Here is a 24,345-nt window from a genome sequence, read left to right on the forward strand (position 1 = left end):
AATTTCCCCATGTAATAAAAGGGCATTAGCACTCTTGAGAAATTCAATCCTCCTTGGAAGATCTAATGCTCTTTGGAATTTGATTAAACCAGGGGTCGGCAACCCGCGGCTCCGGAGCTGCTCCGGAGCTCAAAACACACTCCGTCCTGCAGATCTGCTCGAAGCTCCACTCGGAACACAAAACTAGCTAGTTAAGTAAATCAGCTAGTTAAGTAAATCGCTACATTCATCTGCTAAACAAGCTTCCTGCAGGCTCTCATGTTACATGAAACAGAAACGAAACTGCTGCTGAAAAGATTCTCTTTGTCCCAATGTCATCTCCTTCATCTGAATGATAAAAGCTGTGCTTGGGACCTGTCACAATTCACAGCGCTTGACTGTTTATCTGCTAATCAGTCACTAAACACACCTAAATCTCTGGCACAGCACAGCCGTGGATTTACTGAGCTCCCCCTCCCCCAGGCCAACCATGGATAAATCGAAGAAAAGTTTCTGAAGAAAACCAAACGTTTAATGATATCATTTGCTTTTACTGCTGACGAACTTATGGGGTTTGCTGTTTAATACATGCAGCCCTTTAGTACTGACTTTGACTCTTCAGGAAGCTGTTCTCCTATTCAAAATATATGAAAGGAGTCCTACTAGTTTATAATGTAAGATTAAAAATAACAGTTTTTAGTGACTGAAAAGAGCTGCAGCTAAATCATAATGAAGATATACATAGCATTAAGGTAAAAAACGATATATGCAGTGTTATCTTCATTTTAGATGTCAAAAGGGTTTTGCGGCTCCCGGTGTTTACTTTTGTGTGGGGAACGGGTCCAAATGGCACTTTGAGTGTTAAAGGTTGCCGACCCCTGGATTAAACCATCTAAAAAGCATCTCAATGATTGATCATCCCCAAAGACTTTCAGACAGAGTGGGCACTTACACATTACTCTCTTCTAAGTTTTACTGCTATTTGTACAATGGAGGAAGATTCTAGGAGTTTACAACTGGGTTCACATGACACAATAACCCACTATTATTATTGTTACCCAAAATGGGTTGGTATGTCATGTAAACCTGGACCGGATCCCACAGGATGGCTTGTTTGAGAGGAGCAAATTATTTTAGCTACACTTGCACGACTGTATAGCAGTGTATGTCCCGGTCAAAGAACATCAATTGCCATTTTAAAGGGGACCCAGAATTTTGACAGCTAGCAATCAAAATCTATTTTCTTGAGTAGCTAGAATCTTGGGGAGAAAAGAACAAAATGTACATCACTCTGAGGACTATCAGAGCAAGAAAAGAGGAACTTCCAGAGAAAGGCGTAAAAGAAGTATGAATCTCACTACCCCCTTTTCATAAACAAAGATCACTCTCATCTTAGTTTTCCCTTAATAGCCATCCAAAGAAAACACAATGGAAGACAAGCTTATTTGGACCTTCTTTAAGTCAATGTCCACGGATGGTAACCACTGAACTCTGTCAGCAGATACTTCCATCCCAACATTGCACTACTGAGCCTTCCAATTTTCACAGCTGCATGAGTGTGGCTAAATAAAAGGAAAGGAAAACTCTTCTACCCATTCTCTGTGTATTTTCTAAAATATTTGATCATCACTCACAAGCCCTACCAGGTGGTATTCAAACACTTTGAAAGGGCAGTTAGTGGCCATCAAAATGGAGATCATGAAAACTGGCTGTCAAACTGCTCTTTACAATCTTTAGGGAAAGAAAAGCTATAAAAAGCCAAAAACAGCTTGCAACTGAGGCAGGGAGGTGGAAAAAAGTCAGCCCTGCCATGACATCCTCTGAGATACTCAAGAGAGGTCTGAGGAAGAACGAAGGGGAGAAAAACGATGAACAGCTCCTTGTGGATCTGATTGTTCTGCCACAGTGTGACCAACAGGCAATGAATCCACTGTGGTTTATTCCCAGGGTGGACTGTCATGTTGCGCAAAGTTAGATTCATGAAATGAATCAGTGTGGGTGGAATGAGACTCCGCCCCTAACTGAAACACATTCACTCTATCTTTTGTCTGTAAAATCAAAGTAGTCTCCAACTATATATAAAGTGCTTAAACATGTAAAATTTGTATGCGCATACAAACTGTACAAGTGGTGCAATGAATGCACCTTGTCTGGCTTGTAACTTAATTCTACTTTCGCCACCATACATTCTTTCTACATATGAGTCATAAGAGAAATGCATCTGAATCTTTCAATATATGAGCAGCTATTTGGTGACTGCTAACCCAAGTTCATTGTTACCTTTTGGTAAATTCCTAACTCATCCTAACTGTAGAATAAAAACTATATTATCACTTCCAACAATTTGTCACAAGTTCCATATAGTCTATTATTTACATTTAAGTTTCAGTATTCAAAATCTTGCAAATATTTCCTTTTAACACAGAAATTTGGATCAAACTCACATACTGAACCAGACATCCAGCAATGTTTCAAAATCCCCTAAAGGGTTTCAGTCCAGGTCACCTGAAGGACCACCGTTTCCCATTCCAACCTGCCCACTTTCCAAGATCACCGTTAAAGGCTCTACTTGGGTGCCCACCTGCAAGAGCAATTAGGCTCTTCAGTGGTTCCCCCACTTGTGGAACTCTGTTGCAACTGATGTCTGCCAGACCCTCTCACTGCAGGTCATCAAGCAGGCCCCTCAAAAATTCCCTTGTTTACTTTGGCCTATAACCAAGGTATGGGTCTACTTGGGTAGTTGCACATATTGTGCTATAGGGTTCCAATTTTGGTTTTATCATTATAAATAATTATTGACCTTAATATCCTTTTATTATGTTACATGATTTTAAGCCTTCTTGTACGCTGCCTTGGGAGTGTTTATCCTAAAATGCAGCATACCAAGCTTTTGAATTTAAAAAGTTGTGTTGCATGTCAACGTAACTGGGAAACTCACCTTTGTATCTGAACTGAGAAGGTCACGCTGAGGTTACATGGATTATCCCACTCCCATTTCAGAGTGATGTTTATGTTAATAACCTCAATCGAAAGGTTCCTTGGTTGTGGCAGACATATTAAACCTATAGATATTTTGAAGAACAGAAAGTGTTATGCATGTAACGTTCTCTATGACATACAAGGTTCATCACTGATTATACTTTAATTGATTCAGAAAGGTCACCCAACCTCAGTTGCATTCCTTCGCTTCTTGGAAGAAACAGCTCTTTCTAAGCAAAATGACAAGTTGAACAAGCATACCTCTGTGTTTTTCATGTATGAAGATTAATTATCATGAGGTACAGAACCCAAGCCAAGTTTTAGTCACAAGAGAACCACAAATAAGAAGTATAGCTGTGTCATCTTTATACCTCTCCTTTTGAGTGTTCAGACATAGAATAAAATTTTAATTCGGAAATACTGGATGATGGTTGTTGTGGTACTCATATTATTGCCAGACGTTTTGGCAAAGTCTTTTCAAAGATGGGTTGAAATAATTTAATAAATATAGTTCTTTGTTGCTCCAATGACTCTGTATTAACTATTCTCCTTAACTATTTTTCCTTAACATCTTAAGATGTATACATGCTTGTATGTATTTCATTTCTATACTGTCCAATAGCCAAAGCTCTCTGAGTGGTTCACAACATTCAAATACAAAAGATAAAATAAAAATACAAGTGCAAGTGCAATAAAACTCCAATGTGCAAATTAAAAACAACTAAAAATTCCAATATACAAAAATATAAAACAGTTTAACAGTTAAAACTTTTCCATTACAAACAAGGCCTACTGTAGATATATATGATTAGATATATGATTAGATATATGCCATTACATGGCTGGGAACATGAGGGCAATTTTATCCTGACACAGAAAAGATAACAATGTAGGTATTTAATTCAAAACTAGAAGTATTGGATTACAAGTTCAAGACTTTTTGCAATGGAACAGGAAAATAGACCACTGCTGAGATCTCCCTGAAACAATGAAAAACCATAAAATACACAAGTGTCATTCACAGTTTTCGTGGACTGTACTCCAAAGGAGGAAGGAATCAACCGAGGGATTGAGAAAACAAACAACAGTTTGCCTGAATATTTACAATCCCATGCGTTATCTAAATCCATGGCCATGGGCTGAGTTAACCATGTGAGAACCAAGCATACTAAATTTGTATATTACATTATAGGAGTGGGATGAAATTTAGTAGAAGGATAACAGGAATAGCAATAGTCTATACAGAAGAATGAAAATCATAACAGGAAAGCTGTTGGAGAGCAAAGTTATAATAATATCGACATACTTTGCATTTAAGCAAATAAAACGTGGCAGAGGGGAGAAATGCTTTTAGAAAACACTGAGTGGATTTGATACAGATATATGCAAACTGTATGCCCAGAAAGCAGTGGTGTTAATGCTCTAAAATATGCAATTACAAGGATGTTGTATTTGACCCCCCCCTTTTTTTTTGACTCCTTAACAAAGTATTCAACATGACAGCAAACAGGAAACAGATCGAAAATGCAGAGTATGCAGATCTTAACCATTTGTGAAATGGGAAATGAAACATGCAGGTTTCCGTAGCTTCTGTGTTCGTTTGGTATTTTTACCATATGTTTGTCAAGTCAAAGTTTGATTAGACTTCATCAAACTGATCTGACAGAAACCATTTTTCTAGTTCTAAAACACACTCTTAGCAATATCATCTTAGCATTTCAGATTTATGTTTCTTCAATACGTGATGTGCTTACTGTCCCATGGCAAAACACTGCATTTCTACTGTTTTTCCCTGGAAAAAATATCATTATTTTTAAGTAGGCCCATGTCAAGATTAATTTACTTCAGGGCTAATTTGTTTAAAATTATGCAATGTGAAGATTTTTTTTAATAAGCATAGCTCCATTAGGAACAGGATTATGGAGTAGATTGTGCCTCATGCAGAAATGTAATTATGCAGCATTGAACAATTATTATTTGATAAAAGTCCCTTTAATGTTGTAGTCCTGTGTACACTTATTTGTGAGCAAGTTCCATTGAGTTCAGTGGGACTTACTGATGAATAAACAAACCTAAGATCCAACTAATCAACAAAAGTAAAAAGTAGCTTTTTGTTATTACTATGGTATCACTAAAAGTAAGAAAACAAGCTAATACACAACCTCACTGTTGCAGGCATTTAAAAAAATGTGCTTGTTCAGGGAAACCAGGTGTTTTTCTTACCAAATCAAAAAAGAAAATAAGACTTTGGGTGATTTAAATAATGAGAAGTAGGGAAAATGCTGACCCCGATGTCCCTGGTGAGGCCCCTACCTATCCCTGCTATGTTCCTGAATTTCACAGTGGTAGTAGCAAAGAATGAGTGATTTATGCTGAAAATTAGAGACAAACCACTACGGAACGCTACAGTGGCCAAATTTAGCTTATTTCCTAGTTACATTTGGCCTGTGCAGTGCTCTACAGTGTTCTGCTGCTGAAATCAGCAATAAGTCTCTGAACTTTTTGCTGCTGCAGTTGTTGTCTTGTAGTATTTTCAGACTCCAGTTGCAGAAGGTTGTTGAGGGGACACAGACATACAAGTGACCTAAGTTGTCCATCCCAAAGTTGTCCATAGAAGCCACTGACCAGGCATACATGCAGCCTTCTCCAGTCTGGTGTCTTTCAGATGTTTTGGTCCTATCAGCCCCATTCAGCATGGAGAAGATCAGAAGTGCTGGGTGTTATAGTTCAAAACATTGTAAGGGAAAAGCTGATCAATGGAACCTCATCAACTTCATTTATGAAACCCTTGTTGAATAAAGTTCATCCCTGTTGGGAGTGAGAAAGACACTTGCTCTTCGTGTACATTCGCAAGGCTTTCTGCCTGGGACAGAGGAAAAGGAGCAGGAGGCGGCTTTGGAATGTGGGCCAACTCCAGGTGTTGAGATGCGAGAAGCTTATCTCAAGGCCAGACTCCCAGGTGCTCAGTCAGACTCAGAGAATACCCAAGATGTACAGCTATTGGGAGAAGGCTAGGAACAGAGACAAAGAAGGCACTTATAGCTCTTGATCCTTGATATGACATTGGCAGAAGAAGGCGGCCCCATTAGAGATCAGCATGCAGAGGTGGTGTGCTCATTTCCAAAAAATCCCTCTTGAAAGGATGGGGCCCAAACATACTCACAAAGGGAGTTTCTAGAAGTAAATACTAGATTGGGTTTAACTAACGGTCTGCGCATGCCCAGAGATGGTTAGTTTCTGTTTCTGGAAAATGCTTTGTTCAATAAAGAACATTTTGCAAGAAAAGTCTGTTGTTTTGAATGTGCAAAGGGAGGACACTTGGCTCAAAACAGTCCCATTTGAAACTTCTGAAACACCCCAATATCCAAGCATACAAAAATGTTCAAGTTATTATGTTCAAACAGCTCCCAGAGTCTTCTACTTTTAAATATGCAATGCTATACTCTCACCTAACTTGGAGTGTCCCATTGACTTCAGGGAGTTTACTTCTGAGTAGATTATGTAAAGGACTGCACTGTAAGTCAAGCTGGAAGGGAAGAGATCACTTTCACACACTAAATGAACACCTCCTAAATATAAGAGCATTCATATCTTCCATATTATACTGCAACATTTTAAGGGACTTCTGACTCTAAAGATGCCAACTTGATTCAACTATGGAACAGAGTAAGTCACTCAATAACTATAAAGAAAGCTACACTACAGAGGAAGATTTTAAAAAATTAAAATAACACCTCAAAAACAAATTTAAGCAGGATTTAAAGTTATTTTTTGTCAAAACAGGTAATACCACTAACAGCTCTGTAACCCCCCAAAATAACCAAATAATTTAACTGAAGGCTAAATGGAAGCAAGGGAAAATTCTTAGGTGAATCAATTTCTAACCAAGGCAATGAGTAGGTTCACATGACATGACAAGGTACAATGTTATTTTACCATTGTCAGACTGTTGTTGTTAGTCGGGAAGTCACGTCCAACCCATCGCGACCCCATGGACAACATTCCTCCAGGCCTTCCTGTCCTCCACCATCCCCTGGAGTCCACAAGCTCACACCAACTGCTTCAGTGACTCCATCTAGCCACCTCATCCTCTGCTGTCCCCTTCTTCTTTTGCCATCTATTGTTCCCAGCATTAGGCTCTTCTCCAGGGAGTCCTTCCTTCTCATTAGGTGGCCAAAGTAGTTGAGTTTCATCTTCAGTATCTGGCCTTCTACAGAGCAGTCAGGGTTGATCTCCTCTAGGACTGACTGGTTTGATCGCCTTCTGGTCCAAGGGACTCGCAGGAGTCTCCTCCAGCACCACAATTCAAAGGCCTCAATCCTTTGGCGCTCAGCCTTCCTTATGGTCCAGCGTTCACAGCCATACCTTGCAACTGGGAAAACCATAGCCTTGACTATACGCACTTTTGTTGGCAGGGTGATGACTCTGCTTTTTAGTATGCTGTCTAGATTGCCATAGCTTTCCTCCCCAGGAGCAAGCATCTTTTAATTTCTTGGCTGCAGTCCCTGTCTGTGGTGATCTTGGAGCCCAGGAAAATAAAATCTGTCACTACCTCCATTTCTTCCCCATCTATTTGCCAAGAAATGAGAGGACTGGATGCCATGATCTTAGTTTTCTTAATGTTGAGTTTTAAGCCAACTTTTGCACTCTCCTCCTTCACCCGCATCAAGAGGCTCTTTAGTTCCTCTTCTTTTTCTGCCATTAGAGTGGTATCTTCTGCATATCTGAGGTTGTTGATATTTCTCCCAGAAATCTTAATTCCAACTGGAGATTTATCTAGCCCCACATTTCTCATGATGTGCTCTGCATATAAGTTAAATAGGCAGGGCGACAGTATACAGCCTTGCCAAACTCCTTTCTCTATTTTGAACCAATCAGTGGTTCTGTGTCCAGTTCTCACTGTTGCTTCTTGACCTGTGTATAGGTTTCTCAAGAGACAAATAAGATGGTCTGGTACTCCCATCTCTTTAAGAACTAGCCACAATTTGTTGTGATCCACACAATCAAAGGCTTTAGCATAGTCAATAAAGCAGAAGTAGATGTTTTTCTGGAACTCCCTAGCTTTCTCCATGATCCAGTGTATGTTGGCAATTTGATCTCTAGTTCCTCTCCCTCTTTGAAATCCTGCCTGTACTTCTGGTAGTTCTTGGTCCACATACTGCTGGAGCCTAGTTTGTAGGATTTTGAGCGTAACTTTGCTAGCATGATTGTCGGACTACAATGTTATTTTACCATTGTTGGATTGCAATATCATCTGAACCCCACTGTGGTATTTCAACATGCTTTGCTGTGTTTTTAGAAACCACAAACAAAAGCAACAGTCTGTTCCATAGTTTCTTGGTACCACAGTGGCTTGCTGCATTGTCTGAGCCTGGAAAACAGAGCTCATCATAAGTCATAGTCGTCGTCCTCCTCCTCCTCCACCACCACCACCACATTCCATTTCTATACTACTCCATAGCTGAAGCTCTCTGGGTACCATATTTTTGCTCTATAAGGCACACTTTTTCCCCCTCAAAAGTAAGGGGAAATGTCTGTGCGTCTTATAGAGCGAATGTGTGTGTGCAGTAAATCTGTCAGATGTGCAGCATGGTATGCCCGATGTCCAGGACATGCAATAGCACCTCCGGGACGCTGCCGGCCCGCCTGCACCACCTGGCACCACCTGGCTGGCATGTGCTCGGTGCGCCCTGCTCTGCCCCCCCCCCCCGGCACATGTGAGAGCTGTGCCGCTCACGGGGAGGGGTGTGGAGCAGGAGCCGTGGGCTTTAACCCGCCCGCCGCCACAGAGAGACGGACTGCCCACCCCCACCGCCCGGGAAGACCTGTTGCTGCCGCCACCACCGCCGGGATGCTGCCGGCCCGCCTGCACCACCTGGCCGGCACACGCTTGATGCGCCCTGCTCCGCCCCCCCCCATCTGACGCACGTGAGAGCTGTGCCGCTCAGGGGGAGGGGTGTGGAGGAGCAGGAGCCGCAGGCTTTAACCCGCCAGCTGCCACGGAGAGACGGACTGCCCACCCCCACTGCCCAGAAAGACCTGCTGCCGCTGCTGCCCGGAAGACCACCGCCAGGACACTGCCGGCCCGCCTGCACTACCTGGCTGGCACGCGCTCGGCGCGCCCTGCTCCACCCCCCCTCCGGCGCACGTGAGAGCTGTGCCGTTCAGGGGGAGCGGTGTGGAGGAGGAGGAGCCACGGGCTTTAACCCGCCAGCCAGGTCGCCACGGAGAGATGGACTGGGATGGACTGCCCACGCCCACCACCCACAGGTCGGTGGGTGTTTTCAAGTCTTTAATGAAGCCCATGGGGAAGTGATGGGGAATGTGCCTGTGATTATCAAGGAGCTTTCCATGGATCAGAACGGTGCCTGCTTTATTAAGTTAACAGAAGGACCAATATCCGTTAGTTGAGTAGACACATTTTTTTTTTAGGATCAGTGGATATTTGAACAGCATTACCTTTGTGTATGAAGTTTATTCTTCAAAGACTACTTAGTCCGCTGTGTGTTTGATTTACCGTACAATATCTCATTTTTTGTCAGAAGTTTTTTTCTATTATTTACTAGTAAGGCAGCATGGACATTACTGGCTTTTTTAGATTTGCTGTTGAATTGTCTGCAGCAGCTCTTGTATAACTGGTGTAGATTGTGGATTCCTTCAATAATTCCACTACTGACTGCAAATATTTTGAGATTCAGCAGCGCAGATAGTAACGGCATATTATTCTAGATAAAATGTGTCTGCTGAGTACAGTAATAAATGTCATGTGTAATGTTCTGTGTGTCATCATCTGGCCAATAGATTGTCACTGGGAAATGTCATACCATATATTACTATACAGCTGTATAGTCCTTGTACATGTATAGTCCTTGTACAGAGTGAATACGGTATACCGTATCATTTGACCATTTTGCACAGAGGCTTTCTGGTACATTACTGACAGTTCCTTCATCACTGTATCTTCTTGCAGAAAACCTCTCCCATTCTACATACAAGGATGATAAAGCAGAAAAGACTAGCATATAAGATTCCGTGAAAACCTCTGGACATGAGAAAACCCATTACACGGTTGTGTTGTCTTGCTGTGCAGATGGCACCAAATTGCCACCCATGTTAATTTTCAAAAGGAAAACATTTCCAAAAGAAGTGATTCCAAGAGGAGTTGTTGTACATGTTCATGAGAAAGGATGGATGGACGAAAATGGAATGAGAGTATGGGTTGAAAAAGTGTGGTCCAAATGTCCTGGAGGGCTTCTGAAAAAACCTGCCTTATTAGTGCTTGACCAGTTTAGAGCACATATTAGCGAAACTACAAAGAAGTGCTTTAAAGAAATGAAGACTCTTCTAGCTGTAATTCCTGGAGGTCTTACCAGCCAGTTGCAACCTCTCAACGTTTCCATCAACAAACCATTTAAGGTCTTTATGCGAGGAGAGTGGAACAAATGGATGGCTGCTGGTAATCATGATCTGACACCTACTGGACGAATGAAGAGGCCCACTATCACTCAAGTTTGTGAATGGGTGAAAACATCATGGCACTCAGGGAAGGAGGAAATCGTACAGTCATTCAAAAAATGTGGAATTAGCAATGCTTTGGATGGAACCAAAGATGGTGTCTTATATGAAGATAGTGAAGAAAGTGATGTCAGTGATTGTGAGCAACAGAGCTTCATAAATTCTGACTCTAGCGATGATGAGTTCTATGGGTTCAATGAAAACTGGAAGAGTACTCAAACTTTAAAGTCTCTCTTTTGTTAATGACAGTGATGATGGTTCTTAATGCCACTGTTGACTGCTGTTCACTGTACAAGGTTGAAATACGGTATTACTGTATTCTGTTATAGTTTATGAAATAGTTTAGTAAACCATTTGATTCCGAATATTTTTTTCCTTGTTTTCCTCCTCTAAAAACTAGGTGCGTCTTATGGTCAGGTGTGTCTTATAGAGCGAAAAATAAGGTAGTTTACAGGAGTGCAAGAGAGCTTGGTGAGAGTGGTCCACTGACCCACTCTTCCCAAGCCACAAGACAGAGAGAGCCATTGAGTGGGTGGGAAAGGGGCAGCACTGCTCAGTTGATTCCTCCAGCACCCCTCATGTGCTTGTAGGAGGGAGAAGTATCAGCTGGCTAGTGGTGCCTAGTTGGAGGCTACATGCCTCAGTGGATTCGCCCTCTGCTTTCCGTTTCACATGCCTCTGTCTGCTATGCACATGGGGACATGAATGGGAATCAGCTGAGTGGCACTGTTCCTCTTCACAGTGCTCTTTCTTTCGCCTTTCACCTGAGCATGAATCAGTCACTCCCTTTCCTGCTCCAGTAGTTCCCTACGGAGCAGAAGGAGAGGGTACCTGATCAGCTTCCTCATCCTTTCTGCTGTGCTTCAAGGCCTGTTCACACAGCAAAGACTGTTTGACGCCATGGAAAAATAAACTCAGTTCACAATCACAGAGAGAGGAGCTGCAATTCTCCTCATGGTGTCTCCTGGGTTACCACTTGGAGGAGTGCGGAGATGGCAGGATGGAGGAAAGTCAGCATGAAGATCCTGATTGAGGTAAAAAATTGAGAGCGATGGTAACTATGCAGGGCTGCATATTGTGACATGTGAACCCAACCAGCTGAAAATATACGATGTTCCTGTGATCCTCAGTATTTTAAGTGGTTGCTTTGATCTCCTGTTGTCAGCATGGAAAAACTCTAGGTGTGATTACAATCGTATGAGGGTATAAAAATGTTCACTGATACCAGTATTTCTTGCTTCCTGTAAGATGCCTTCCTTGAGTCACAACCTTTAGCTCCAGGTTTGTTTCATGAGTGCCTACCATTGCATTGTGGGGTTTGCAGTTAGAAATATTTTGGATTTACTCTGTGAAGTTAAGGATCTTGGAACCCCTATTTAGCATCTTTAAAACAAACTGAATTTCAAGCTCTTTCTCTAAAAGTAAGACCAGAACTAGTGACCCAAAGATTTGGCACTATCCAATGGTACTACCAAGTATTTCTCTTAGTGCTACTAGCTTCCAATGGAAAAAAAGAGGCAGCCAGCAATGAACTATCTGGTTTAGCAAGAAGACCCCTTCCCAAAGATCCTGAATAGTATTAAGGCAGGCATCTGAAGCATTCAGCATTCAGCAAGACTAGTATTGATGAAGAGGCTTTGGGTTAGGTTTTTCATATTAATGTTACTGTATTTTAAAGGTACTTTTTCTTAAAAACATTTACCTAAATATGGAAGGGCGTCTTATACATGGGGGGCCGAGAGGAGAACAGCGAGTGTGGTCGGGGGTGGGGGAGACTGGCGTGGCACAGGCACATTTGGGGGGGAGACTAGCATGATTGCGGGCACAATCGGGGGGGGAGGCGGGTGCGCGCATGGAGAGGTGGCGAGGCAGCACGCGCGCATAGCAGCAGCTTGCTCACTTGGAGATGGTAAGAAAAGTGGGGGGTGTCCTATACGTGGGAGCATCTTATAGACGAAAAAATACGGTAATTTAATAGTTTGGTTTAGTTTGGTTGTTTTGTATTCATGTAGGACAAATTCACATATCATGGCAACCAACCCTGTGGATAAGCGCTATCGCTTGTTCTTGAGACCATCCCTAGTGTGCTCATTCGATGATCGGACTGAACATACTGTCTCCCACCCCTTTCCCCTCAACCCTCCTGGAGTTATCCCAGGGGACTCTGATGTAGGACTCATCCCCTCTGCCTGTTACACCGTGAACAGGAACCTTTTTGTGCTTGCCACAGCTTTCCCACATTTTCGACACCCACCCCACCCAAGATTGCTTTTCATTGTCTTTGAGTTGATAGCTCCTGGGAGCCCTTCAAAGTGCCCAAGCAGTACACTGGAGAGGCTGTCACTGGTTCATCACCCCTTTTATTCCATGCAAGAAAGTTGTGCAGATTTTTCAGACTTTTATCTTTGCTAACTTGCAAAAGGTCTCTTTATGACCTCTCAGAATTCGCTTCACGGTCCATCCCTTAGTCCCCACATCACATGACTATAATTTAAAAGCATGCAGGCGTCTCCAACTATCAAAGATACTTCTAAAATAAAATACTTCCATTCAAAAAGAAACCACCAGTAAGCACACCTACCTCATGTGCCTCAACCAGGTATTATCTACATTACATCACCAACCCAGCAGAGCGAGGTAATATTTTCCTAAGAAGAAGCTGCAGTGCCTGATATAGCCCAAACATCAGTTTTTTCTTCAGTCAAATTCAAGTTTAAGTCAAGAGAAGCAGAACATATGGAAACTAACACTTCTTTACATTGATTAGGCTATATAGAGCAATCCTAGTTCTTTATTCCATTCAGCCCTAAAAATAATGTTAAATAATTGAATACATAGGTAGATAGAATAGAAACTGCAACCTACTATTATCCAAACAACTGGAAGGTCTTTAGATCAGCCAAGGATAATAAATTCTCCTGGCATCACATTGTAGAAGACAGGAGAGGATGAGAGATTCCATATTAGTGCCTTCTTTCATACCAAGATTTAGGATCAATAGGAACAAGCACTTCATGACTACATTTATATTCATCAACTGTATTAAGCAACAACTACATGCCCCTACTTAACAAAGATGAGTTTCACCCTGTAGCCAGTAGATATTCAGGCATTAAATTCTATAGGCAAGAGAGCCATCTCACAAACAATGTATGAATGCTTTAGCTCATTTCTTTTACTTCCGTACAAAGCTACGCTTCCTGGGTTCCTGGAACTCAGCTCTAAAGTGTACTGTTAATGCACGCTTATCGTGAAGCCACCATGACGAAGAGCGTGTAGTGAAGAGAGGTCACTTTCTGGAAGCCCTGTCTTATGAGTTAGACACAAGCGCTCCAACATGATGTGCAAAGTAGGGGAAGGACTATTTCTCTTCTCTGGTGCGGTGGCGAAGCTGAAATCTCTGTGCTACTCTGTTGTTGGTTGTTGTTGTTGTTAATTATACCGCCGAATAACCGAAGCTCTCTACGGCAACCTTCCCTTCATTACATGGTTTCGCCTATCCTAGGGCGGAGTTTTCCAGCGGAAACTACAGCTTAGGAGAGGCACACGGGGTGCCCACTGGGGCTTTGGCTCCCGTGACAAGCGGGCGACCCACCTCCCTATTCCCACTCCAAAAGAGAAAGTGCGCGCCTCGCCGCTCACCTGCAGAGGGACGCACCGTTCCTAGCGCTGCCACGGCCACGAGCAAGGCGCGCACCACAGTCATCGCTAGCCCAGGAGACATTCCAAGCCCGACTACAGCTGTTCCTACATGCCGCCGCTTACGCGGAAGCTGCACCACGTGACCGCGAGCTCGGGCATGAAAAACATACCACCGCCACTATCTTCAAATACGCTACTCGGGGCGCCCGTGCAGCGCATGCGGAAGACATTCTTTTCAGCCCCCGTTTCCTGCTCGTAGAGATAGAAAGTTTAGAGGCGCACCATTTTCTACCTGCTTATTGAGGGAATCTCAATTTTTTAAAGAGTTGCAAGAGAAATTTAAAAGCGCACCGCGGTTGCATGAGAGTAAACGGAGAGCTAGGAGTCTGTGTTCGATTAGGCCCTGGCTTTAGGTTTCAGGGGACTGCAATCTTTGCTGTGACCCAAAGTGTGCGTCGCATGTGAGATGTGGAATTCCAAAACAGCTGTAGGAATCGTTTGCGGAACGAATGCAATAGGAGGCTTCGCGGAGGTGTATTAGATGTTCTTAAGCACATAACGTTCTCTCTTATGCGTGCCTTCGCACTATGGGAGTGCAAACACTGGATTTATTTTAAGCCAGCCCCTCAAGCGTCTACCCCCGCGCATAGAAATAAAATCATGGTAATAAAAACACTGGACTGCACAGCAGAAACAATTCAGCCTCAGGGTCCCAACTTCGCAATACGTGGATAATAACGTTGAAATCGATTTGTATTTGCAGCTCGTGGCTGCTGCTTTTAAACGTTTTTAAAAAATTAAACCTCACATTAAAAAGATTTGAGTCAGAACAAAAAAGTATTTGCCTCTTTCTCTTTCATCCTTCCTCCTCTTCTGGATGCAGGGACGGGCGAACCGCGAATATTCTGCTTTTTCTATCGTTTCTTATGGGCAACGATCACTGCGACGCGTATCCTGCTGGTGTAAAAACCGCTATAGCAAATAATTTTGATAGTCTATAAGCCTAAGGGGCCAATCCTAGGAAAGTTCAGATTTTTAAAAAGCGGTCAAATCCGGCATGACCTTCTGAAGTACACTGGGAGTTGTACGCGTTTTTCTTGTTTAAACTTCCAAAGAATTGCTCTTTAAGTTAGAGTAAAATACACTTCATTTCCAGCCTTCTAAAGAATCTCAGGTTTTGACACTGAGTTATAGGAGGGGCACATGCATGTGTGGAAATGAATAGAAGCCCAACTCGTGCCTGCATTCAGCTGAGCACTGGTTTAAAGAGTGGAGGTGGTCAATTTAGATCTGCTTTGGCTGCAATCTGAGCTTAAGTGTTCCGTGGGATATCTTTTTTTAAAAGATGCTGTAAAGAGAATGTGTAAAAAAACAGCAGGATGTGTTAAGAACTATATTTAAGAACTGAAGCCTTCCCAAATTTATGCCTTTATTAACCCCTTCTCTCTGAAAAGGCATCCAGGGCAAAATGGAAAAGCAAAGAGCACCTACGTTTGAAGTTCGTCGACCATATAGTTGACATACAACATAAGGCTGGAATAATATCCCCATTGTACATCAAGCCTTTTCAGAATTAACCCTGTGATCTTCCCTGATACCTGGTATTTGGAGCTATGCTGCCTCACATCTTGCAGATAGTATGTATAGTGCTCATAACTAATAACTCATGCCATAGCTCATAACTCATAGCACATAGCTATGCTCATATGTGTGTGTGTGTGTTGAGCATAATATGAGATATCTCATATTATGAGATAGCTCATAATAGTCATAAATACCTTACCTTCCATTAATCTGGCTAATCTCTGTTTCACACGATCTAAATTTAAAGCTATCTTTCACCATATTTTGTAGCAAAAATGCACTGCATGAAGAAGTAATTCCATTTATCTGTGCATGTGGGCATCTCATGAGAGCCTGCTCAACCACTGTTGGAATCAGGATGCTGGATTAAATGAGACTTGGCAATGTCACGGAACCAGATACTCTGCACTGATCATCACTAAAACATCTTTTGTCAGGAACAGGCACAGGAAGATCTGATATGACTTCTCAGTTTGGGTGTACCACATGTGAAAAAACTGACTTGTGGGTGGCTCTTTGCTGTTTTTCCCTGTTAGGATTATATTATGTGCCTTGGTAGTTTGTTTCTGAGAGGTGCTCCAGGACCCTTCCACTCCCATATCGCTATTGCTCAGAACAAGCACCAGAATTGCATTTGATTTCTTTTCCCTATTAATATGCCATTTTTACTTCTGTTGTTGTTATATGCCATCAAGTCATCTCCAATTTATGGTGGCCCTAAGAATGAATGCCCTCCAAAACGCCCTGTCTTTCACAGCCTTGCTCAGCGCCTTTAAACTCAAAGCTGCAGCTTCTTTTATGAAATTGATCCATTTCATATTAAGTGTTCTCCTCTTTCTTCTGCCTTAGACTTTCCTTAGCATTATTGTCTTATCTGGTGAGTCTTACCTTCTCATGATATAAGAAGCCAATGTGGTGTAGTGGTTAAGAGCATGAGACTGGGACTCAGGTGATCTGGGTTCTAGTCCCCGCTCAGCCATGGAGCCAACTAGGTGACTTTGGGCCAGTCACAAGCTCTCAGCCCAACCTACCTCACAGGGTTGTTGTTGTGGGGATAAGACTGAGAGCAAGAGGAGGAGAATGATGTAAGCCACTTTGAGTTTGTTGTAAGAAAAAAGTGGGATATAAATTGAATGAATGAATAAATGCCTGAAGTTCATCAGCCTTCAGTTTTATCATGTTTTGCTTCCAGGGAAATTTCTGGCTTGATTTGATCTATGTCTCATTTGTTCATCTTTTCTGTCCAGGATATTCACAAAGTTTTCATCTAGCATCAATTTTCTTTCTGCCAGCTTTCTTCACTGTTCAAATTTCACGTCCATTTGTAGTGATTAGGAATAGAATAGTGTGGATGATCTTGGTCTTAGTATCCGGGGAAACTCTGTAACGTGTGATCAATGTTTCTAATTCCTTTCTTGCTGCCCTTCCAAGTCTTCTTTTAATTTCTTGGCTGCAGGGTCCCTTTGAATGGTTGACTGAAGTATGTATTTGTGATAAACAAATTGTTGACTTCACAAAATTCTGCAAGTCAAATCTCCTGCTAAATTCTCCCACATCACTGGATTGTGCTTTGTTTCTGCTTTTTCATGCTAGACACCTAAAATCAGCATGTCTTGTTTTGCTGTTATCAGTCTCCTTCTGGGTGCTTGCAAAGAAGTTTTTGATTTCTTCTTCTTTGGCATTTACTATTGGAGCAGAGTCTTACATTATGTTTATGTTGATAGGTTTCCTACAGATTCTGATAGATATGATTCAGTCAGATTTTGCATTATACCCTTTACTACTTGTGCTACAATTTGCCTCAATATTAGAACACTCTATTTCTTCTGAGTTTGTAATTTCCAGAGTAAAATACTGTGTGTTTGTGTGACTTGAAAACAAGGCCCACTTTTCTCTCACACACCAAGTACTGTGATGTTTAAATATTCCAATTCATGCTTTATGGTTTCCCCTTTGCCTTGATTCATACTTCCCATATTCTGTGTTCCAGTTGTAGGTATTGTGCAAAATTGGACTTACTTTTCACCTCTGTACATGTCAGCAACTAGACTTCCTATTGTCTTTGATCGAGTTGTGTCTTCAGTCACAGAGCTACTGATACTTGTCCTTTGCACATCCCTAATAGCTGGTTGAATGCCTTCCAACCTGGGCATTTCACCTTCTAGCCCTATCTCTTCTTTCATAAAAATGTTTTAATAAATAAATAAATAAATAAATATTGTATTTTTTCATCATAGGCTTTACAAGGTAAAAATATCCATAAATGGTTTACCATTGTTGTCTTCTGTGTAGTACTAACCAGAGTGCTGGGAATGAAAAAGGCAGTTGTGCATGGCACAAGTTTCAAGGTCAGGAAGATTTAGACCCTTCAGATGGGAAGGATGGGGTGGTGTACAGATCAGAGGCTTGTCCATCTCCAAAATACCCAGGGTTACTTAAAAGGAGGGTTCTCAGCAGTAGTTCCTGGATTGCGTTCAAAAACTGCTCTGTGCATGCTCAGAGACTCATTCTGTGGTAATTGTGCTTACTGGATGAATGCTGAGAATGAAGAGCTTTTGTCAAGGAGCAGTCTCTAGGTTTGAATGCATGAAGGGGGAAACCCAGCTCCTGACTTAGCTTGAGAGTCACTGCTGTCGTCTGTGCAAGATCCTCCATCAGTGTTGCCTTCACCTACTACTGCTGCCCAGTAGCTGCCTCGCAAGAGTTTCTCCACTCCCATCACCAATACCACTATTCATTCTCTTCTGCTGATATAATTGTTATTCCTGAAGAGGGTGGATGCATCTTAGCCTGTGTCTCACCTTTGACAGCTCCCCACTTGGGTAACCCTGCTAGGAGACCAACCTAGTGAAAAAGCCTGGCCTCCTGGCAGCACTGCTCTTGGCTTCTCTAGCACTCTCCAACTCCTTTACCACATTAAAGTGCACATCCAAGAGAGGAATGTTTTGCTTCTCAACAAGTCAAAACCAACAAAGAACATTTCCCTGCAAACAGTAGGATCAACACAATGGGGTTTGGCTTGCCTGCAAGTAAGAAAATGACTAAAGCTCTCTGATCCAAACTAAAACTATCAGTATTGGCCCATGATGGTCTTCTCAAAATCAAAATGGCTTGATGAAAAGGGAATGCAGTACAGGACATCCAGAAACAGAGGTGCTTGCTCATGTGTCAGCTTGCCCTCGTCACAGTATTTTTTTCTGTGCTTCCTTCATGACCTTTTGGCTAGACCCATATAGTACATTTTATAGGCAGAACAAACATTCCTTTTTGGAGTACCATTAGAACATAATTCCCTCAGTGTCTGCTCAAGGAAGCCCATTTTTTCTGCAGAAGCTCTTTACTTTAAAAGCTGTTTACTTTAAAATAATTGCTACATGTGAGTAATGTGAAATCTGTATCATAAATTATTTCTATACACTGCACAGGAAATAGAAATGAGACAAATGGTTCATAGTGAATGTGAAAGTCTAGAGAAAATGAAATGAGCACTGTTCTAGGAAGATACTAGCATCTGCTTCTGTTTCTTGCTTCCAGAAAAAATACCATGAGATCCTGGAAATCTCTCACATATGGATGCTAGTGATAAATGCTTACTTTGATGTCAACAAAAGCACGAGTAGGATTTCCACTGTGATGAAAGCTGGGGCACATACATGTGGATCACATACTTTTTAGTCAGTTCTGCATTAAAAAAATGGTTTTCCATTACTTACTCCACAATAGCCATGCATCATCTACTGCTTTCTGCACTCACAGGGCAGTATCCAACAATATCTTCCCATAAATTCAAATGGTGGACTTCTGTTGAATTGTTCCATTTTGCAAGTGCTCACTTTTTAGTTATTCGATGGATTTCTATGCTGCCCGATACCTGAAGCTCCCTGGCTGGTTTACAACAACAGCATGGCATCAACATGCGGTACTTGTTGCTGCAACAAATTGTTAGACTTACAGTAACTAGCATTTTGTAACTTGTTTCAGACTGACTATAACAAGCATTTTGTAACTTGTTTCCACTCCACTTTCTCAACAGTGCAGGAATTTCTATTTTGCCTTTATCTTGCAATACTAAACAATGGCAGGAAAATGTCTGGCTTTATTAAAAATAATTTAAAAAATAAAAATAAATTGGGTTGTATCCTCTGCTGACAGATGTTTCTTTGATCCAAGAGAAGCTTCTGTAAGGAGAAACAGGAAGTGACATTGGTATAGGATGGTTAGATATGTTCCAACAAATAAATGTTTTCCCTAGAATTATGAATCAAACAATTGTTATTACTGCAATAAGTTATGTGGAACACTAGGTTTCTCAAAAGTAATTATGCAAACACTATAATCAACATAAGTAGAATCAAGCAGCCTCAGTTTTCATCCCATTGTAAAGGACATAATCTCCCTTGATTTTAGTGGATTTTAAGATTTCATTCAAAAACCCTTCTTTCAGTCTACAATAAGTAATAAAACCCATCAGAGTGAATCAGTCAAAAACTAAAGACAGCTTTAATGTAAACACAACAAACTTCGGAAACAGTTGAAATTATTGCATAAATACTGAAGGAAGTAACTCAGTGACTGAGAAACAGTGAAACAAACAACCAAGCCATGAAGCGTCTCAAGGAATGTGGGAGAAAAAAGAAAATTGGGTTGAAGAAAGGCTGCCTTCCATCTCATACTCCCAGTAGTTTTATGAGACAGGGGGTCATAGGGCAAGGTGAAGCCAGAAAGGGGCGAACTAGTGAACCTGTAGTTACGAACACGCAGGTGTAATAGGTTGATGAATATTATCTCACTCACCTCGAATAGACAATGGGCTAATTATAATGCACATGTGGTGTATGAGGATGTATGTAGTGGGATAAGATGGGATATGAAGTAGGCGGATGGAAAGACTGTACCCCCTTAGTACCTCATCCAGTGAGGGAATTGGGGAGGCCTATGGCGGCCGAGTTAGGGTACAAAAGGAGATGATTTGTGTGTTTGTGCTTTGGAGGGATTCTGATAGAGCAGGCTCTCCCCGTCTATTGCAATCAACGAAGGACTCGCCTCATTCCAATGGTAGTCTTGGTTATTTAACTTGAGAAGTATTTTCGCTGCTTTTTGCTTAACAATACCCTTCATACAAAATGTTCATTCATCCTTCCAGCTCCTCTATGACCTATTGATAGCCTGCAATCAAAAATATACTCCTGCACTATTTCTGTGCCTGCTATCTGAACAACTGCTCCCTGATCTCAAGATAATTCTCCTGGCAGAGCTCTGTAAACTTTGCCTGCTAGGATGATAAAGCAAGGAAAATGGCTGCCAATGCATGGTAGCTAATTTCCCCCATGCTTCCATTTCAGCAGCTCAAATGTAGTTTATAGTATAATAGAACTTGATGGATTCACATGCAATGTTTGAACTATCTTGTTGGGGTCAACTGAAAGCTCTAAACCAGGGGTCTCAAACTCAACTTACCTGGGGGCCGCTGGAAGTGGAGTCTGGGTGAGGCTGGGCCGCATCAAGTATTGACCGCGGACCGTGGTGGTGGTGGGCCGCTCATCCCGCGGCCGGCCCGGTGCTGCCGGCGCTTTGAAGGCCGCAGGGCCCCTCCCCTGTGCCCCGCCCATCCTGGCAATTGGCCCGCGGGCCGCGAGTTTGAGACCCCTGCTCCAAGGCTGAAGTTCTACTGAAATGAGATTTAGGAAGCAATCCTATGCATGTTGGGGTGAAAAGAATCCTGCAACTCCCAACATTTCCCTGGTATCTAAACATGCATAGTATTGCACATTAGCCATGAGTAACTTAGGTAGTCCCTATTGACTTCAGCTACATGTTCAGTTAGCAGAAGGCTGTTGTTTAAGTTTCCCCAGGCTGAAATCTCAGCCCAGGTGCTAAGTCTTATTTATTCAACAGTAATAGCATGAATCTACTCTTCAGTGGCAGGATGAGAAGAACTAGCAGGTAGATTCAGTTCTTCCTCTTCCCAGGTCCTGGTGGGCCTTTCCAGCTTGGATAAACCTCTGCACAACCTTGTGTATGTATTGTTGGGAAGTCTGTCAGATCACATTGAAGGCAAAGCTGTGCAGGTATACACCATCTGCACCAAATGCATTTCAAATATACACTGATGGTTCTTGATCCAACAAGTGATATCTTCACAGAAGTCTGCTTACATGGATATCTGTTTCTGCATCAAACTTTGTGACTATGTATATGCTTATGTTCTTTGACATTTTACTGTCATTTGAATGGAAATTTCTTATTCGTTACTTTGTCTGCATGTCGTTCCAAGTAAAGCTTTGGTATATTTATAAATAAACACTTAAAATAGAAAAACTGTACAAACAAGTTTCTTACAGTAGAATATATAACTGTTCATACAGATAAGTTTTGATATCTGTAATGTGCAAAATGTAAAGTGCTTTAGAAGCACCTAAGAGTGAAGTATATTATTCCTTCCAGTTTTAGGGGTATTCCAAAAGCATACAGTCAGGAACAACTTTTGGCCTAGAGGCATTTTCTTGAGATTTTTGAAACTGGTCCTTTGTATCGCTCAGTTGCTCTTCAGATACATTATTTCCATCTCTTAACTCTTCTGAAAGTACAATAATTTTGTCGTAGTCATGATCTTCTCCTTGTGAATGGGATGAAAGAAACTGTGAACTGTAAGATGGTTTGCTTAAAAACTGTGGGGAAGAAAACAGATAAATAAAAATGTAACTCTATGTTTCTATGAATTCCAGGTCCTTTTAAAAGACACTGTAAAGCAAACATGCAAATCCTCTGTTGTTTGGCTGTACCAGAACACTGCAAGATTGAACTGGATAACTAATTGTACCTTAGAATGCTAAAAATTTCAATTTTCATTAAACCCCCTACCCTACAACATAGTCCCCCCCACCCTAGCCCTAAAACCACAGAAATTGCATTATAAGACACATTCATTGGATATTATCACCATGGGAAAATTCTCAAACTGCATCATGGTGACCCTTCGTAAGGCACACAAACATGCAAATCCTCTGTTGTTTGGCTGTACCAGAACACTGCAAGATTGAACTGGATAACTAATTGTACCTTAGAATGCTAAAAATTTCAATTTTCATTAAACCCCCTACCCTACAACATAGTCCCCCCCACCCTAGCCCTAAAACCACAGAAATTGCATTATAAGACACATTCATTGGATATTATCACCATGGGAAAATTCTCAAACTGCATCATGGTGACCCTTCGTAAGGCACAATTATTGAGATTTATTAAGCATCCATAGAAAAGAATTATCATGGGGTACAAATGATCCTAACTTTAAATCCCACTCTTCTATTAGCCTTCAAAGGGGGCACATAGTCCAAATGAACTGTGTTCAATGTGTCATAATCCAAATCATTTGTGCTTACACAGAACAATTTGGTGAGATAATGGTAATTCTGACACATTGTATCCATTTTTCTATGACTTCTTTTAAAAGTGAAAACTGATTTTAGATAGAACAAGTAAGCCACAGAGGTTTACACTAGATGTTTTCATTTATCTTCAGACCACCAGAAGTAGATTGGGTAACATTACGTTTATCAAGATCTGTATTGGTTATGAGCATTACTCATTGCTATTGTTTAAGCTTTACTTACATTTAGTAAAAGGCTTGTATATAAATCACATATTCTTTGGTAACTGTTATATAGCAGAAGAGAATGGTCTATATTTACAAAAGATGTAAAGACAAACCTCCTTGAAATGCTGTGGCAAAGAATATGAGGGAAAGAAGGCATATTTGGTGCAACGATAAACACGAAAAATAATAAAGCAGCAGAAAGCTAGTGATATCAACACTGATAGCAGGAGAATCGTCAGTTGCACTGGATTTATGCCTATATGGGAAAAGAGAAAAATCTCAGTCATTTTTTTTTACTGGGGAATATGTGATGGACATATATTTAAAAAGAGGCATATTACATTGTCTACTACCCATTTTATTGTTTTAAAATCAAAATACTTCATAATTGAGTACAACTATGACTACATTGTGTTAAGTGCACAAAAGAAATAAACATAAGATTAGCTTTATTGCAAGCTTGTCTCATTCTCCCACAAAGCTCAAGTTCTAGATGGGGAATAGGCAACTTGTGACCCTCCAGATGTTTTGGCCTATAACTCCTATTACCTTTCACCAGGACAGCCAATAGTAAGGTTTGTGTAAGCTGGAGGCCAAAACATCTGGAGGGCCAAAGGTTCCTCACCCTTAGCCTAGACCATGTTTTCATTCCATTTAAGATCAATATTAGCCAGTCATTTCTAGGTAGGTGGAAGTCTTCTCTTCCACATTAGACACTTCTTATTATAGCATTCTATTGTGCCTTCAAATCAAAGTCCATTGGCTATGAGAAAAGGCCTCATCCATGTAAACTTGCATACATGCCTGAAGCAATTTAAATAAACTTATGAGAAGGCAAGACTCACTGGAGAAGATAATGATCTTAGGGAAAGTCAAAGACAGAAGACGAAAGTGAAGGCCAAATATGAGATGGATTGACTCCCTAAGGGAAGCCACAGCCTTGATAGGAAGGACATCTTGGGGAACTTTCATTCATAGGGTTACCTTAGGCTGAAGATGACTTGACAGGACATAACAAAAACTATGAGTGTTAGCTCATTCATGTGTTA

At 41.5% G+C, this 24,345-nt stretch overlaps 2 protein-coding genes across 5 annotated transcripts in view; both read right to left on the reverse strand.

Moving 5' to 3' along the window:
• Positions 1 to 14,329, reverse strand: part of IFNAR1 (interferon alpha and beta receptor subunit 1) — a 28,892-nt gene extending 14,563 nt beyond the window's left edge. The window contains exons 1-3 of one of the 2 annotated variants that reach the window (XM_044441956.1): positions 14,116 to 14,329; positions 11,305 to 11,498; positions 2,918 to 3,041 (exon numbers count right to left, since the gene is read on the reverse strand). Coding sequence is in view for 1 of the 2 variants with exons in the window: in XM_044441955.1 (XP_044297890.1) it covers positions 2,918 to 3,041; positions 14,116 to 14,197 (206 nt within the window). In the remaining variant the exon portion in view is untranslated. The remainder of the gene's footprint in view (positions 1 to 2,917; positions 3,042 to 11,304; positions 11,499 to 14,115) is intronic. The other variant, XM_044441955.1, reaches the window with a different exon arrangement.
• Positions 14,330 to 19,534: 5,205 nt separating this feature from the next.
• The window catches only part of IL10RB (interleukin 10 receptor subunit beta), a 17,477-nt gene continuing 12,666 nt past the window's right edge, over positions 19,535 to 24,345 (reverse strand). For 2 of the 3 annotated variants that reach the window (XM_044442520.1, XM_044442519.1), the window contains exons 6-7: positions 23,410 to 23,552; positions 21,282 to 22,367 (exon numbers count right to left, since the gene is read on the reverse strand). In XM_044442520.1, coding sequence (XP_044298455.1) covers positions 22,146 to 22,367; positions 23,410 to 23,552 — 365 coding nt within the window. In that variant the 3' untranslated portion in view covers positions 21,282 to 22,145. Of the gene's footprint in view, positions 19,878 to 21,281; positions 22,368 to 23,409; positions 23,553 to 24,345 lie in introns of those variants that run through there. The other variant, XR_006415920.1, reaches the window with a different exon arrangement.

The sequence above is a fragment of the Varanus komodoensis genome, unplaced genomic scaffold (assembly GCF_004798865.1).
Source record: "Varanus komodoensis strain SLA01 unplaced genomic scaffold, ASM479886v1 scaffold4, whole genome shotgun sequence".
Lineage (NCBI taxonomy): Eukaryota > Metazoa > Chordata > Lepidosauria > Squamata > Varanidae > Varanus > Varanus komodoensis.